The following is a 16,223-nucleotide window of genomic DNA, read 5'->3' on the forward strand; positions in this document are numbered from 1 at the left end:
TAACAATTTCATTATGGCCAATTTGCGAGACTTCGAGTTGTGTCAAGCTTCACGTACACAATTCGAAGCACACAGCAATCAAGCGCAAGGAGTCAATTTCAGCAGCGTGGTGGTACCTGCGAGCCTGCTTCTGCTTCCCTGCTGCATAGCCGCTCGCGGTCGGCTCGACCACCCTAGAGGATGGCAGCCTCATTCCCCGGCGAGCCATTTCCTCTCGAAATCCCTTTGTCTGCGCATCATGCCTCAGCCGAACCTCCATCCGCTATCAAAGTATCGACCCCTCGCCTGTCGTTCCACGCAAGTTTCAGTTCGATGCACCGCCGTCCACGAAAGGCATAATACCTGCACCAACACCATGGGTGCCCGATGTACTCACCTTCCTCAAGCTCATCGGCCGAGAAATGTCACAGCACGCCTCTAAGTTCGCTTCATGGGACGAGATGTTCACCCTTACTTCCTCACAGCTCAAAGCGAAAGGCCTCGAACAGGCACGAGCACGAAAATACTTCTTACGATGGCGAGAAAAGTTCCAGCGGAATGAATGGGGCATTGGCGGCGATTTCACGCATGTCAAGGACGGGGTGGCAGAGTTGAGGGTCTGTGAAGTGCCGGAGATACCGAGACCAGCGGTCGAGCCGAAGCCCGGTGCAGACTCAGCGACTTCTCCGCCCAGAATTGCAGCCTCGACGACAAAGACACCTGGATTGACACGTCTGATCCTCAACGTCCCGGCAGGCGCAGCGACATACGTTTTAGGCGAAGGACAGAAACCAACAGATCTCAGGAAGCCTGCTGGATTCAAGCTTAAAGAAGGACACATCATCACAGGACGCTACACGAAGCCATTAGCGGGCACGAATGGGGCGGCTGTGACGGTCACGCTAACAGAGGGGATGTGGGAGGACAAGCGCGGCGTGAAGAAGTTTGGCGGTGAGAGGAGGAGAGCAGAGACACTGTTCAAGATGCGCGTGGCTGAGAGAAAGAAGACAAATCGGTAGGCGGTACTCTAAAGACCTGGACACTCGCTCGCACCGAGTACAATCTTGAATGGCATGTAGCGCGGAAGGGGTCTATTTGGATCGGACCGTGTCGTCGTTTCAGCGGAATGGAGACTTGTTGGGAAAAGGCCATGAATTGGGTCCGGGCATCCGTGTGAAAAGGTGTCAAACAGTGTATTATAGGGTTTCTGGATCAGTGCACTGTCCATATCAATGTCGAATGGAAGTCCGTTGTCATCGGTCGATGGGCCTCAGGCTTGCCATGGTAAGGCTGAAAGATGCCAAGTACAGAGTCTTCGCTGTGGACAATCAAGGAACAATCGGTTGACAAGCAATATAAGTGTGTGGCAACCGTCCTAAATCTGCATCGCTCGGGCTCTCCTTCCGCATAGTACAAATGGATCCGCTTGCCGCCTTCCTCGAGTTCTCAGGACTTGACCTTTCGTTTCCAAAACGCCCGCACACTTCTTGTTCACCACAGAAATTGCGGCTTGCTGCTGCTGCTGCCTATAATTCAGCATTGGGACCCGGAGGAATGTTCCCCAGTGGGCAGCTACTTTGCTGTAGCGTTGAGCCCCACGGCGGGACTGCAGAATGCTGCTATCGTTGCACGAACCCACTGAATCCTTACGACAACATGCTCTGCGGCCGAGCTGAAGTCCTGCCCAGATTGCGGCTTTGAGACTCGGTACTCGCCAGTGTCCGTACTATGTACGTAAGGTCCGCTCCGGTCTTCGTGAATGTGTCGATAAGAGTGCTGTCAGCATGGGTCGATCTGTGTAAACCGGGCAAGTGATGTTGGCTTCCGCTGGACGCATCAACGTTGAGAAGTCGAGTTTCATCGAGCTCGACTCCTTCACACCAGATGGCTCGGCAGCAGAAAATTCCCAACACCCTCCTTGACCGGATACTCGAACCCACAGTTCCCACAAACCAGCTTCCCGTCCATGATATTCGTCTCCAGCAACAACCTGTGCAACTTCTTCAGTATCTCTTCCTCGTTCTCTTGCCCACCTGACTCTCCCTCACCAGTATCATCACTCGTCGTCAAGCGCTCGACCAAACCCTCAAAAACCTCCCTTGCTGGCAACAGCGCGCCCAGACTCAGACTATCCGTGATAAGCACCAGCGCATCGTAGTGAACGCGGGGCAGGATATTGAGGATAAATTCCGGGCTGAAATCGACAGGCGTGGACGAGAGTGTAACACCTTGCGGGTTGAGTGGGAAAGAGGCCGGAGAGGTCTTGCATGCCTTGACGGCGCAGGTCAGGAAGTTGGTCGTGAGGATCTTCATGGTGGTGGTAGTCGTGGCCTTTGCCAACGGGCCGGTTGACCTGTCAGTGTCGTTCGGGTTACTGGTTTCGCTACCGCAGACAGGACGATGGTGTTACGATTGCAGGACTGGATGAGTCCATGAGGCATGCACACGTCCACCTGGCCAACCTGCAACAGTCCCCGTTGTCCTTGGTCGTGTCAATTTCAACACCCAAACCACAAAAGTACCATCGTAAATTCCCGTTCCCGTCGATCAGCAAAACCCCGCAAGGCTACTCTGCAGCCTCGTTCACCTTCCCCGAAATAAATCTTCTCCGAACCTCCCAGACGCTCCTGTTCTTCTCTTTACACTTCATGTTTTTAACAAAAAAACAGATTACGAACGCATTAATCAACCTCCAACACCTCCTGGGCCTTGTTGTTCAGCGGTCATGGGTCTGGCGGGTCATATTTGGCGATCAGACCGAATCTTCGAGGCACTTTTATAAGGCTTTCCCAGCGATCTCAATGGCGGGTTGAGTCACCTGCGTGTCAGACATTTCTCTTTCCTCTTTCTCTCCCTTTTCAATGAAATACTGCGACAGGAAACGCTGCCGACACGGACTTCATTTGCGTGGTCGCGAGCCAGAGAAAGTATTGGCTGGACGCACAGAGGTGACGGAATGCCATGTGATGTGATGGCTACCGCTGGGGAACGATATCAGCAGTGCTCTTCGAGCAGTCCAGGTAGGTCTTCGCCGGCCTCGATCGCATCACGCTTTCTTCCTTATCACTCTGCCTCGTCTTATTCCACAGCATCTTTGAAATCCACAACTCGGAGAGCAGTCCGGCCCAATCACTCAATGGCCCAGTTGCTCACTTGATTCATCAAGTTGCCTATCCGAATCGCAAAATCGTTGGAAGATCAGGCCCTTCTTTCGGGGAGGGATGGCTCTAGACAAGCCTTCATCCCCTTCCACCCTGCTGCTGTATATATCTTCCTTTCTATGGAGTAGCAGGACTATAATTGGGATGTACATCATCCGACACACGATCAAGACGATGTTCTGGTTCGAGTAATTTCGTTGAGTTGGGCATGCTGTCTTCGAAGCCCACCTCGGTGGATAATGATATCTACTTTCTCAGGCTACTTCCTTCAGCTCATGTTGAGCCACACCGGGAAGGCCTTCAGCATGTCTTGAATGCCAAGGTTCCTCCACGCCTCCATTTCTTGCCCCGGAGTCCGAGGCCAATGGCCAGTACGAACGCCGCAGCCGTGATGCTCGCTTCAATGAGGAAGACTCCTTCTGACCCTTGTGCATTGACCCAGTTGAGCTGAAAGTAGCCAACAATAAAGCCGCCCAGGGTCCTGGCGAAATTTAGCCACGCGGCGCACTCTCCACTGGCTTCCGGATATGCATCGATCAGATATGCTCCGACGGCCGTCGTTGTGATGACCGTCGTGCAGGTATGTAACGTCCAGCCAACAGCTAGGATCCAGTAAGACTCGTGATCCTCCAGGGTCGAGCCGATCAGGACGAAGCCCAACACTTTGAAGGGGGTGATGAAGCACAGAATCAGCAATCGATCTTCGGGCTCGGTCTTCCCATTGTAATGGCGGGCTTGGTGGGCTCCCAGTAGGTCAAACAGAAAGTGGCCTGCGGCAAGGCCCAGCAGAGCGCCAACGACTGGGGCGGCATAGATGGCCGCGAGTGCGCGGTAGTTGAAGTTGTACGTGGGAATGATGAGGGCGGAGATCGTGGTGTTGTTCGCGATGGTCTGGACGACGTTAGTTAATGATCGTTGTGATGAAAGATCGTGCTTACCCAAGCGAAGTCGAAGAGATAGAAGATGCAGACCAAGAGAACAGGAAGTCTGCTGATGGTCTTGACCAGGCGAGTACCAGACTCGAGGAAGGTATTGGTTGTCCAATGGTCTCGGCACTGTTCCACGCCGATCAATCTCATGAGTCGACTTTTGCGCTGCGGTGCGTTGTCAGCATGTAGATGGCGCGGGTAGAATGTCTCCTCTCCGACGGCCACGGTAGTCACAACTCCAAGCATGATGATACCGAAGCACAACCACATTCCAACTCTCCAGCCTGTGACGCTCAGGATGGCCGCCATAAATTGCGGTCCCAAGAACGGTGACAGAATAATAGCCGTGGACCAGATATTGATCTTGCGCGGGTGCTCATGGAAAAACCAGACGTCGTTGATCCACATGAGGCCTCCTGCTGTTGCGGCAACACAGAAGAAGCCGTTGATAATCCGAGCTGCCATGTAGGACTCAAAGGACTTGGCTGCTGCGGCCTATGCAGCAGTGCTCGCAGATAGCAGTCCGAACCAAAAGAGAACGGGCAGACGACCAATCCAGCGGAAAGCCAAACAGCTACAAGGCCACCGACACCAAGCATGAACGTGTTGCTTCATTCATATCGTCAGCAAGGTTCAGAACAACAGGACAGGACTCACCCAGCTGTAGCATGATTGACCTTGTCGGGGCTGATCTGCCATTCCTCAGCCTGAGCCACTATAGCACTGGTTCCGGTAGCAGCAGCGTAGTCCGCAGTGAATGCATTCACGACCAACATGACCAGAATGGCCATCTTCTGCGTCCTTGGCCAGTTCAATGGGTCATCTCGAGAGTCGGTTGGCTGTGGAATGAGCACTTTCTTGCCATCTTTCGTCTTCTTAACCACAACTTCAGGATGCAGACCGTGCTTGAGACGGTAGGCTGCTTCATCCAGCACGTAGACGCCGGACTCAACGTTACGCTCGAGGTCCGTGGCGAAGGGGACGATATTGGTCGCGGCATCCTTCCTTTCTTCCTCACTGGTCTTGTACTGTTCTTCTTCTCGAGTGGCGGTGTTGTCCTTGTTTTGCTCCACAGGCGGCACAGGGGTGATCCTGTCCTCGTCTGCCTCTTGACTGTACTTGGAAGCTTCTGTCGGTGGGTAGCGTGACGATGATGTTGGCATTGCCGGAACCACGGCCTCGTTGGACGAGGCAAAGGGGTGCGGCCAAGTGTTGTCAGCCATGTCAGTAGCTATGCTAGGCCAAGGTGTGGTATGCGGATGGCTTGAACCATACATGTATAAGTGCCTAAGCTCTGGAGAATGCCAATCTCTGATAAAGCAAGATAGAGCTATCGCTGTCGGGTATGTGTACGTTCCTGTGTGATGTGGAGAGTAGAAGGAGGAGACGAGCAAGACAAACTTTAGTAGAAGTGAAGCCGCTAGGAGTGGTTGCGCCTTCCTGACTGCACTGCGTACCTTCCGCTTCGTGGAGCACCTACCTCTCAACCATGCTTCGGCACTGTGGGAAGGCGCATAGTGCAGTGAAGTCGCTCTCGGAAGGTAGTCACGCCTGGTCATCAGGCCTTCCAGATCCCGACGGTAGTGCTGTGGAAGTTCCACTTGTGAACACAAAACGAAGAAACACGAACAGTTCAACGAGGAAATTAAATTAGAGATTCCATCAACCATGACTAGTCATCCGGCCCAGGCGGACAACCTTGCTAACAAACACAAAGTAGGTAGCCCAACACTCAACTGTCTCTTTTACATACATAATATCGCTTGCTCGCTCGCTCATGCAAAGGAAATATCGATAAGAAAGAAAATAAAATCCTGGTCCTCAATGTCAATAGGTGATGCTGATCGGCCTGCTCGTCTCGTCGGAGAGCATTCGTGATGCCGTCAAAATCTTCCTGTCTTCGTCCCAAGGTCGTGTCGTTCTTCGATCGTTCATGCTGTCCAATTTGATCCTGATCAGAACAAGCCTATCATGGCGCTTTCGCGACGCTTCTGCTTGGCGCTCGCAATGTTGCTGTCTGGCTCGACTACACGATAGCCTCCATATTGCTGCTGCTGCTGCGGATTCGGAGGTAGTGGTTGAGGCGGCGGCGGGTACATTGGCTGCGGAGGTGCATGTTGCTGGGGATCTGAAACATAGCCTCCTCTTTCATACGATTGTGATCGGTCCAATCCTGGATGGCTCAACTGCTGCTCGTAGGCTGGCCGTGTCTGTGCTTGCAACGTAGCATTCTGAGCAAAAGCATTGTGATTCGAGGCCGCCGAGTCAGCGAAGGTCTGCTGATGTGGCGATCGGGCGGCGCTTTGATGTTGCTCATCAGGAGAAACGGAAGCATAAGCCGGTTCGTCCTGAGTCGGGTTTTGCTGAAAGATGGCAGCGAAATCTGTAAGGAACATCGAGAACACCGGTGCTGGAATATTCAAAGTTGGGGCAAATACGATGCCGACGTTCTTCACGGTCATCTTGTTGCGATCCTGGTTCTGCACAACCTCAAGCAGATACTCGGACAGTGCTCGTAACAGCACAAAGTTGACGCCTGGAAGACGATGAACCAAAACGTTAAAGGCAGAAATCTTCTCCTGTTTGGACGTAAGCTCCAGAACCTTTAGGAATTGAGGATGTAGGTCACGAGTCAATATCGTTGCTGGCAACTCGCGTAGGTAAGACTTGAACAAAGAAGCGACGGCGTGAACATCGTAGCACTCCTCATCGCCCAGCAAATCGACATCCCCTTCCGTGTTGAAGCGCTCCTTGAGGTTCCGGATCACAATGTTTGAGCCACTCAATCGGAATAGTCCTTCTTCGTTGGCAGCCTTCTTGCCACGTAAGTACTCAATACAGCGATATACCACGGCTGGCAGCTGAACGTCGACGTCCTCTGGCGGACAGTACTCGACCGCTTCGACGAGACTCAATCCGAACACTGGACGAACATAGCCACCGCGTGCTTTGGCTGACGGTGGAGGATATGGACTTCGCTGCTCGTTAAGTGGCTCGTGTGATGACTTCCGGAAGAAATTTCGGATCTTCGATTGCGGTTGTCCCATCGCGCTTTGGCGATTGCCGGATCGCGGGTTGCCAGGAATGCCCAAAGTTGCGCCTGGAGCTGAACGTCCATGGTTGTCGTAGACGCCCGAGTCCAGTGGCGGAGTTACGCTGCTCGTTGGTGAATCACTGCCGCTGTTTGCAGGACCTAGCGTGGGGCTGCTGGCCTTGTTGCTGTCAGAGTGTGCATCGGGATGTCCAGCATTGCGTAGAAGTGCACGAGGGTTTGCACTTGCGTCGCCACCAGAAGTCGCAGGCCTCGAAGGGTCTTCAATGTAGTGTAACAGTGATGCGACCCACTCATCTCGCTCGGTGTCATTTTCGGCGCACAGCACATGCCTAACGTAGCTGTTCGAATCTTTGCGCTTGGGTTCCAGAATGAGGAAGGCATGTCGATACTGACCCTCACTCTCTGGATCTTCGGGACTGGTAGCATCATTTGATGTCTGCCGCCCGATGCGAGCGTTCAGTAGCTTTATGGTGCCCAGATGTGCGCCGCCAGGAGCCTCGAAGTAACGGAAATCCGTGCTATCGAGGACGAAGTATCTAGACTTCCACCCACCAAAATTCTTGCCTTTCTTGGTCAGGTAGCCGTCTCGTCTATGCCCACCAGGCGATGCCTTGACTAAGCTTTCTTGAGCTTTGCTGCTGGTTGGAGGCTCTGCAGTAGAGTCTAGAACATCACTCGACAGAAACCTGCATATGATGATGGCCGATTGCTCATCAATGTGCGTATCTAAGAGCTCGTCGAAGTATTGATCAATTGCAGATCGGCGCGCATCCAGAGTCGCAGGCGAGTGGCCAGCAAACAGCTTACGATCGGGTAGCTTGGGAGCTTCAGGGCACCTGGGCCGAATTTGCTGATCCAGATGAGGCATTGCTCCAGGTACTTTTTCAATTCGCCACAACTCCCTGCTGTTCGACCTAGAAATAATGGCCAATGTGAACACTGATGTATCCTCTTGTGGCTTCAGGCCCAACATAGAGAATCGAGATGGCTTAAGACGCGAAGAGGCGACTCGTATTTGAATGGATGGCAGAGCGTTTGGCGGAAGAAGCAGATCCGGAAATTGTGGATCAATCAGACTACGATTGACTGAGTGGACATCACCAGACACTGTAAGATGTGGCCCGCTTACAGCCGCGTTCAGCGATTCTGTGCGTTGTGGAGTAGTCGCGCTGGCAGCTGGTGGCTCTGATATCACAATTTGTGTCCCTGCTGGCATCGGAATAGCAGCCTTCGGCGCGCGCGGCGACAGCGGGAACCCGCCATTCCGTGGTGACATCGGTAGTGAATTGAGGGACGATTGTGCCTCAGGTGAAGCGAGCCGTTCACCTTGCATCGGCCGAGGACTCGCCGGAAGACCAGGACTTCGCAATGGAGGTGACAGCATGTTACCCTCGTTGACGACGAGGATTTGTGGTGGACCAACAGAATCTTCTGAATCGCGTTCGGCTGCCCTGGGCAACGTTGTGAAGTCTGCAGCAGGGAGTAATGTTGACGCTGAATTACTTGATGACAGAGCAGGGCGCTTGTCCTTCGTTGACCGATCACGCGCATCTTCTTGCTGCAGCTGCTGCATTGCCATCAGTTCTCTGTCCCGATCGTCTTGTTCCCTTGTCTTCCTGCGACCTCTCTCATGGTTGTGTGGCTCGTTCGACTCTGAGTCCGAGACTGCTTGCTCGGCAGCCAACGCCGCAATGGCAGTATCCTCTTTTGAACTGCGCAAGTCGAGAGGCTTCGGGGCTATCTGCCGCTTAGCCGAAAACGACACGGGACTTGCTGTGATGGGCGTGGCATCGGTTACAGAAAATTGTGGTACCGCTAGATCAGTCGCAAGTGCGGGCGCTTGTGGTTTGCTCAGTGTCCGTTGAGTACCAGGCCCTCGTGAAGTAGCATGTTGTGCTATATTTGTGTGCAACGGCGAAGGCATCATGCCCACTTCGGTCGGCGAACGCGGGCCTCTTGAAGAAGCTGATTGAGATCGGTTATCTTGTGCTTCACTGGGCTCGGTCATTTGAATAGGCAGCTCATCAGATGGAGGTGTCCTTGGCGGCGAGTGACTCTGAGAGACATGTCGATCGATGGGTTGGGTATTTTGTACCACTGTCAGCTCTTTTGCTTTCTTGCGATACCGATCTCTTTCTTTGCTGACGCGTTCGAGATCCTTGTTGAGGCCTAGGAGCAATGTTCGCTGCTTATCAACCAGTTTCCACAGCTGAGCATTTTGTGAGGCTGCGTTGGCCTTATCCCGCAGCAAGTGCTGTACAAGATTTTCTGCAGACCCTGCTGTCGCTATGAGGTTCCTGATCTCTGCTATAGACGGCTCCTTTGCGTCGTTCAGTTTCTGCGCAGCGGCATTGTTCGACAGCGAAGAGATTGCTGAGTCGATTGACGAGGTTCTGGGCATGTTCGCTGCTGCAAGTTGCGAAGCAGACTGGTCTGTGATCGAAGACGTGGTGCCGTCAGTGTCAGGAGGCTCCCCGGACCTTGTCTTGGAGACGTTGATATCCTCTGGCGCGCCTCTTGTGGTCTTGCCCGTCGATTGCCTTCCGCTGTTTGTAGGGGCAGCCATTGGTGCTCGTGCCTGCTGAACGTCCGCCTCCTTTCGGACTTGCTGCGCATCCGGCCGCGCGGTGGGAAACGTCGGCAGGGTGGGCGATCGTGAAGAAGCCGTCTTGGATCCGAGGAAGTCACGAGGAATGAGTTGAGGATGCGCAGCATGACCAGCATTACTACGCAGCGGTATCCTGTCCATGATTGATGCTGGAGCCGAAGCTCAGGTGGCGGCGTGTCAACTATACAGCCAATAGCGCGTTGAGCTCATGCTGGACGCCTACTGTTTGAAGAAGTGAGGGGGATGCTGGCGAGGAGTGATGGCACGAGCGAGAACGTGAAACTGATCTTTAAGCGCTATGGATGGGATGTAGTAGCAGATCATGGGTGTGATTGATTGAAACAGTAGTGGAGTCTTTCCGTCGACTTCAAGATACGAGCAGCACCCTTCTCAGCTCGAACTTCCCGACCTGAAGAACCATAGATGCATCTGACCACATCTCTACTTATGCCATTGTACCGCATCAAAGATGGAGCCCAGCCGCCATGATTAGGAAGTCCAATACTTTTTGCAGCTTTACAAGAAAGTGCTTCAAGCCGTGCTCGTTGAACAGGCCCAAACGAGAACACACAAGGACGATCCCCCCGGGCCCGGAGATCAGGGCCTAGTTCGCTGTTTTATGGAGGCGAGAATGACGAGATGCTTGAGGTAAAGCCCCTAATAAGCTTGACCTCTGAATTTATTGCGGGCACGCGCTGCGCTTCGTTGGCGTTGTTTCGTCTGGGCTTTCTGCAGGAACCCGCATCCCCTAACTTATATTTTTCGGAGAAGCGGTGAAGGTGAGGAGATTTGCTTCTTCCTGACAACGGCTAGATCTGTATTGACAGCCACAACAGCTCGAGCAAGATCTGTTGCCTCCCAGGGCCTGCGGTATTACTGTTGCAGTAGTCATCACTAGACATCATGACTGATTGGCTGGACACAAGCAGATGCGCGCATGCGAGTGCATGAAACACACAAGATGTTCAAGTGCCTGCCGTTCTTCGGAAGGCATCAGGCGTTGACGCCTTACTCGAATTTGCTGGACTTGAAGCCGCGGCGAATTCGATAGTGCGCTTACCCGCTGCCATGGCCTGCTTCTTGCGGGCAGCCTCTCGGTCGCGCAAGCTCTGTTGGCTTCGTGCCAATTCCTCTTTATAGCCATACGCAGGTAGAGACTGGGGGTCCCAAACAGACAATGGCAGTGTCGAAGCATACTGTGCGCTACTATCCAGTCCGTTTTTCTCCAGGAGAGTTGCGAACAGCGCAGGATTGCGGAAGCTGCTCTTCTTTGCCAAATCTTCGTTGAAATGAAGCCCCTGTGCCTTGAGCGCGAGAAAGTTCTTGAATCGAGTCTCCGTTGCGGGATCTGGCGACCCTGGAGGCGATGGAGGTATTTCGGTAACTGGATGTGCTGCTTGTGTCAAATGTCTGATCAGGTCTTGTTCAGATATTTCCTCCGGAAGGTTGTCGAGACCATTGTCGAAGGATTCCAGCGCCTGTGTGGGCATCATCGGTCCGATCAACGATAAGCTGCTTTCATTTTGCGCGCTTGCTGCCGGCTGGTCAACGCTGGACACAACTTCCTTCGCATCATGCTTGGGTTGAACAGCACTTCCGCTAGTGGACGGTGCGGCGGGTGCATCTTCGTCGCTGCTGCTATCGTAGGCAACAAGACCATTCATGTTGCGTCGATAGCGAATATAGAGTCATCCGTAAGATCATGGCATCGATTGACTAAGTGCCGTGTATAGTCTGGAGGAATGAACCTTAGTATTTGTTAAGTGAAGCAGCGACCGGTCAAACGTGGGGTCGATTGAAATTCACGTTAGGCGAACTACACCACAGACGCAATTGGTACAGAGTGCTTTTCGACACATTGGCTTCACATGGTGCTTTGACTACCTAGGTACTGCGCCCAGAAATGCCTGCAGGACAGGCGCTGTTTAGCGCTGATCTTAGCTGGTCTTGCGGCGAAGTACCTGACGGCCAAGCCTGAGCGCACAGCCTAAGGCTTCGCTTCATCTCTCCGAAAGTGTATCTCCGATTCTTGTTCTCGTACATTACTTTGTGGCACTCAGCGACATAGGACGCGACAGACGCGTCAAAAGTCTTGTAGAAGAGCGCTTTGTGCCTCCAATGATACTCTGAGGAAGCTCGATCGCGACGGGTGCGGAATGACGACCCGAAACGCCTCCGAGCCATAGCCGGGACTTCGGACAGTCGGCTCGCGTGGAGCAGTGCGTCATTGACTTTGCAGCTGGCTTTCCTGGTTTTTGGTGCCTTGGAAATGCTGCAGTAATCTGCTGGGCTTCAAAAGAACGCGCGTTTGCTGTAGCAAAGCTTAGGTTTGTAGAGGTAGTGTTAGGCGTAGACGAAGCAAGACATCCATTTCTTTCATCACTGACTGCGCAGATATGGTCGGCAAACGAGCTTTCGAACGGCCGAAAACTCCACGCGAGCACATTGACGAGTTCAGCAACAAAGGAGACGTTGAGTCGGGGCCGCGGACCACAGGGAAGAGACGCTTCCCGAAGTTCAAAGATGCCGTCGACTTCGCCATGGCCGAGCGGACGCAGGGCGTGCTCAAGAAGCAGCTCGTTGCGGGCATTGATCGAGAGTGCTTCGAGGAGTATCGAATGAGTGACGAGAAGTTGAAAGAAATAAAAGACAAGAAGGTCCGTGCTTTTTACGAGGAGCAAAACGCCCGCCTCGATGATTGGCTCGAGGTCGACACCGTGGTCAAGGCCATGGCTGGAGAAGTCATGGACTCCATGAATCCCGATGCGGACCATGATGGTGTGCGGGAAAGAGGTGGAGGCCTTCAGAACGTTGAAGAGAGGATAGACGAGCTTCTGCCGGATCGGGTGCAGGAAGATCGAAGAAAGGCTGCGAAGATGGCGCGGTGGGCCATCAACATCAACGTCATTGCGAACATCATCCTCTTAGCAGCCAAAGGAGCGGCTGCCCTGAAATCGACATCGTTGTCTTTGATCGCATCGTTGTTGGACTCTGCTCTGGATCTTCTGTGCACTGTCATCGTGTGGACCACAAACAGACTAGTCTCGTGGCGTTTGGACTCGTTAGCAAGGCGTTTCCCAGTTGGCAGGCAACGGCTGGAACCACTAGGAATTCTCGTCTTCTCCATCATCATGGTCATATCGTTCCTCCAAATCTTGCAAGAGTCGGTCACGAAACTGCTGCCAAGCGGCGATCATTCGTCCGCTACTCTTCCTGCAGTCGCAATTGGAGCCATGGCAGGCACAGTCGTGGTGAAGGGCATTATTGGTATCGGCTGTTATCGCATCAAGACGACGCAAGTTCAGGCGCTCTTCCAGGACTGCAAGACGGATGTGTACTTCAACACGTTGTCCCTGCTTTTCCCACTTATTGGCAAGCAGGCTGGAGTTTGGTGGCTAGATCCTCTCGGTGCCGCTTTACTGTCTTTGTACATCATCTATGACTGGGCGGATACTTGCTTGGAGAACGTCACTCGTCTTTGCGGATCAGCTGCCGAGAAGGAGTTGGATAAGAAATTGACGTACCTGCTATCGATTTGCGCCGGTGGTCAAGGGATTCAAGTCAATAAAGGCATATCATGCCGGAGATGGTGTTTGGGTCGAGTATGACGTTCTGCTCGACGAGAAGTCACCGTTACGGCGGACGCACGATATCTCGGAGACGTTGCAGTACTGTGCGGAAGCGCTCGAGGAGGTGGATCGCTGCTTCGTTTCCATGGACTGTAAGTGCTCTTTCATTCTTGAATGTACTCGCGCTAACATCCTGCAGACTCCGCCGAGAATCCGGTGGGTCATTCAGCAGGAGCCTGATGATGGGTTACGCATAGTTCCAAGAATCTTCTGGCGCCGATATCTTTGATTTTGTTGCTGAAAAATGTGCTACATTAAAGCGAAGGCGTTAGATATGTATAGTCATGCTGGAAACATATCCGGTACTAGTGATGTAAGAATTTATAGGTATCTAAGTTGAGCCAATAACCGGATCTCGACTCCTGCAACTCTTTCGCCAACAATGCAGAAAAATCAATGCAAGTCCTGCGCCAGCTGACTTCATGGCGCCCGCTCCGTAGGAATTCCGCGACGAAGGTCTGGACTAATAGTGAAGAACAAGACCGGTTGACAACTTGAAGCAAGGCAAACTGCCAAGCCCGCATATAAACCTCCTCGACTCGCCATGTGCTTCAGCATTGCCTGCTGCTGATCAATGTTATGCCGTCATCGCCCTCGACTCCCCAGTACTCACTCATATAACACTCTCCTCATTAGATACACCATGACTGGCCCAGCGAACAAACGCCAAAAGCGCGAAGAATACCGCAAGACACAGTTTGCAGCACAAAATGGAGGAAAGCTAGCACTTCCGAAAAAGAAGTTCTACCGCCAACGAGCCCACGCGAACCCCTTTTCAGATCACAACTTGAAATAGTAGGACAGCCCTCCTCAGAGTCACGGCTAGCTATTGACATCTTGCACAGTCCGACATGTCCAGAAGAAATGGACTGGTCAATACACTACCCAGCGTTCTTCCCATCTGCCAAGAGTTCCAACCCAGCAGACGAACCTTCAAATCGGCCCGTCCTTGACACCTCAACTCCATCCAGGCCAGAAAACCAATCCGCGCAACTCACGCCAACAGCACCACACCCCACAATAGCCGACGTAGGCTGTGGCTTCGGCGGCCTGCTCATCGCTCTCGCCCCTCTGTTTCCCAACTCCCTTATCCTCGGCCTCGAACTCCGCCACCAAGTCCTCTCGTACGTCCACTCACGGATCACCGCTCTACGCTCACAGAACCCGCTTCGACCTCAACCAGAGTCCTCATCGTCACCACAAACAGAAACTCCAACCAACGGCACCGCCCCAGAAGCCAACCCCATGACCACAACACATTACGCCAACATCTCCGCCCTTCGCACCAACACGATGAAGTTCCTCCCCCAGCTCCTCCCACGCGCCTCTCTTACACATCTCTTTCTATGCTTTCCGGACCCGCACTTCAAAGCACGTAAGCACAAAGCCCGCATCGTCTCCGCCCAGCTCAACGCCGAGTACGCGTATTTCCTCAAACCAGGCGTGGGGAAGATCTACACGATCACGGATGTGGAGGAGTTACATGGGTGGATCGTGCGGCATTTTGAGGGACACGAAGCTGGGGAGGTGAAGGAATTGTTTGAGCGGGTGGGTGAGGAAGAGCTGGAGGGCGATGAGTGTGTTAGGGTAATGAGGGAGGAGACGGAAGAGGGGAAGAAGGTCACACGCAATGGCGGGAGGAAGTTTGTGGGGGTATGGCGGAGGAAGAAGGATCCGGATTGGGAGGATGAGTGAACGAAGGCGTTACGGATATCAAGGACAGGCGACAGCTGGGCGGCAAGGACTAATCGTGAACTCCCTTGTCTACTCCCAAGCCTTCCTGCTTCCCTCTCTTGAAGCACTGGTAAGACTTGGGACCAGGTACCATACCGTCTCCATTGACACCCGTCCACTCCTTGAACCGTCCACTGCTCGTTTGCCACCATCCTTCCTCCAAAGCATCCAGACCAGGTGGTTGCATTATGACGCTGGGCAGCTGTATCCAGCCTTTACCTGGAACATTTCCCCGGTAGCGACATCGATCGTCGAAGAATAGTACACAGTTAATATCCTTGCCAGGCCACATGCCCATCCTCGTATAGCCGCGAACGTCCAGAGGCAGGGAAATGCACGGTCCCCAAATGCCAGGTCGGCCGTCAGTATCGGTCCATGTGGTCACTCCGACACCATCTTTCGTTTTGAGATCGGTGGAAAAGACGTCCCGGTCAGAGTGACACCGGTTGATTGTTGATAAGGGCCCATCCTCCCGAAAGCCGTTCTCAAAGCGTGGGCCATCGCGACGACTACAGTAATTGAATACGCTGCCCTCATTGGCTGCGGGTGGCGCGATCTGGCCGTAGACCTTCGAAGGAGTTGTTACGTAGATCTTCGAAGGTTTGGTTGGGTTTGCTGGTGTATAATATGTTGCTTCATTCCGTTTGTTCAAGTCCAAGGAGGACTCTGTCAGGGTTTCCGATGATTCGTTTAATGCCAAGCTCAACGACGCTGCTGATGGCAGAGCATGCGTGTCAGCGGCCAAGTGCATCAAAGCACGGACGCAAAACCACCAATGAGACTTTAATAACATTATGTGTATGTTCTGGACCGATAGAAAGGGTGTGAGGGGATAACTATGTGACCCTATAATAGTTGATGTCGACCCTGCCCAGAGCGTTAGCACTTGTTCGAAAGGCAACAAAGAGAGCAACTAATTCTGACCCTACACAGAGGGCAAAGACAATGCTGTCAACTCACCTTTGTCCTTGGTAGCTGAGCCATAGTCAATCGTGCCGATCCAGCAAAGAGAGGGCCCACCCCCAGAATTGTGCGGCTTGCATGAGGCCGTTGATCAGGTTGTTCTGTCGGACCTCTTAGCAATGCTATGTAAGGGCTTGGACGGAACATACACAGCATTTTTGCGAA

General features: G+C 53.1%; 7 protein-coding genes across 7 annotated transcripts; 3 read left to right on the forward strand and 4 right to left on the reverse strand.

Annotated features, from left to right (window-relative positions):
• Positions 1-13: 13 nt before the first annotated feature.
• On the forward strand, positions 14-998 carry AB675_477 (uncharacterized protein; the record flags this gene model as incomplete). The annotated part of the gene is made up of 2 exons (XM_018144942.1): positions 14-112; positions 150-998. The coding sequence occupies 2 exons, from the start codon at positions 14-16 to the stop codon at positions 996-998; spliced, it is 948 nt and encodes a 315-aa protein (XP_018005908.1).
• An 856-nt stretch (positions 999-1,854) lies between these two features.
• On the reverse strand, positions 1,855-2,292 carry AB675_478 (uncharacterized protein; the record flags this gene model as incomplete). Its single annotated transcript, XM_018144953.1, has 1 exon — positions 1,855-2,292. The coding sequence occupies one exon, from the start codon at positions 2,290-2,292 to the stop codon at positions 1,855-1,857; it is 438 nt and encodes a 145-aa protein (XP_018005641.1).
• A 1,148-nt stretch (positions 2,293-3,440) lies between these two features.
• On the reverse strand, positions 3,441-5,292 carry AB675_479 (uncharacterized protein; the record flags this gene model as incomplete). The annotated part of the gene is made up of 4 exons (XM_018144964.1): positions 3,441-4,031; positions 4,079-4,564; positions 4,618-4,678; positions 4,727-5,292. The coding sequence occupies 4 exons, from the start codon at positions 5,290-5,292 to the stop codon at positions 3,441-3,443; spliced, it is 1,704 nt and encodes a 567-aa protein (XP_018005370.1).
• Positions 5,293-6,024: 732 nt separating this feature from the next.
• On the reverse strand, positions 6,025-9,873 carry AB675_480 (GTPase-activating protein BEM3; the record flags this gene model as incomplete). Its single annotated transcript, XM_018144974.1, has 1 exon — positions 6,025-9,873. One exon carries the CDS (start codon positions 9,871-9,873, stop codon positions 6,025-6,027), a length of 3,849 nt encoding a protein of 1,282 aa, XP_018005915.1.
• An 824-nt stretch (positions 9,874-10,697) lies between these two features.
• Positions 10,698-11,396, reverse strand: AB675_481 (uncharacterized protein; the record flags this gene model as incomplete). Its single annotated transcript, XM_018144984.1, has 1 exon — positions 10,698-11,396. One exon carries the CDS (start codon positions 11,394-11,396, stop codon positions 10,698-10,700), a length of 699 nt encoding a protein of 232 aa, XP_018005813.1.
• Positions 11,397-12,128: 732 nt separating this feature from the next.
• On the forward strand, positions 12,129-13,541 carry AB675_482 (Metal tolerance protein 9; the record flags this gene model as incomplete). The annotated part of the gene is made up of 3 exons (XM_018144992.1): positions 12,129-13,275; positions 13,319-13,453; positions 13,501-13,541. 3 exons carry the CDS (start codon positions 12,129-12,131, stop codon positions 13,539-13,541), a joined length of 1,323 nt encoding a protein of 440 aa, XP_018005376.1.
• Positions 13,542-14,004: 463 nt separating this feature from the next.
• Positions 14,005-15,056, forward strand: AB675_483 (tRNA (guanine-N(7)-)-methyltransferase; the record flags this gene model as incomplete). Its single annotated transcript, XM_018145002.1, has 2 exons — positions 14,005-14,156; positions 14,207-15,056. 2 exons carry the CDS (start codon positions 14,005-14,007, stop codon positions 15,054-15,056), a joined length of 1,002 nt encoding a protein of 333 aa, XP_018005993.1.
• Between the last annotated feature and the right edge of the window lie 1,167 nt (positions 15,057-16,223).

The sequence above is a fragment of the Cyphellophora attinorum genome, assembly GCF_001299255.1.
Source record: "Cyphellophora attinorum strain CBS 131958 chromosome Unknown Contig1, whole genome shotgun sequence".
In the NCBI taxonomy this organism is placed as follows: domain Eukaryota; kingdom Fungi; phylum Ascomycota; class Eurotiomycetes; order Chaetothyriales; family Cyphellophoraceae; genus Cyphellophora; species Cyphellophora attinorum.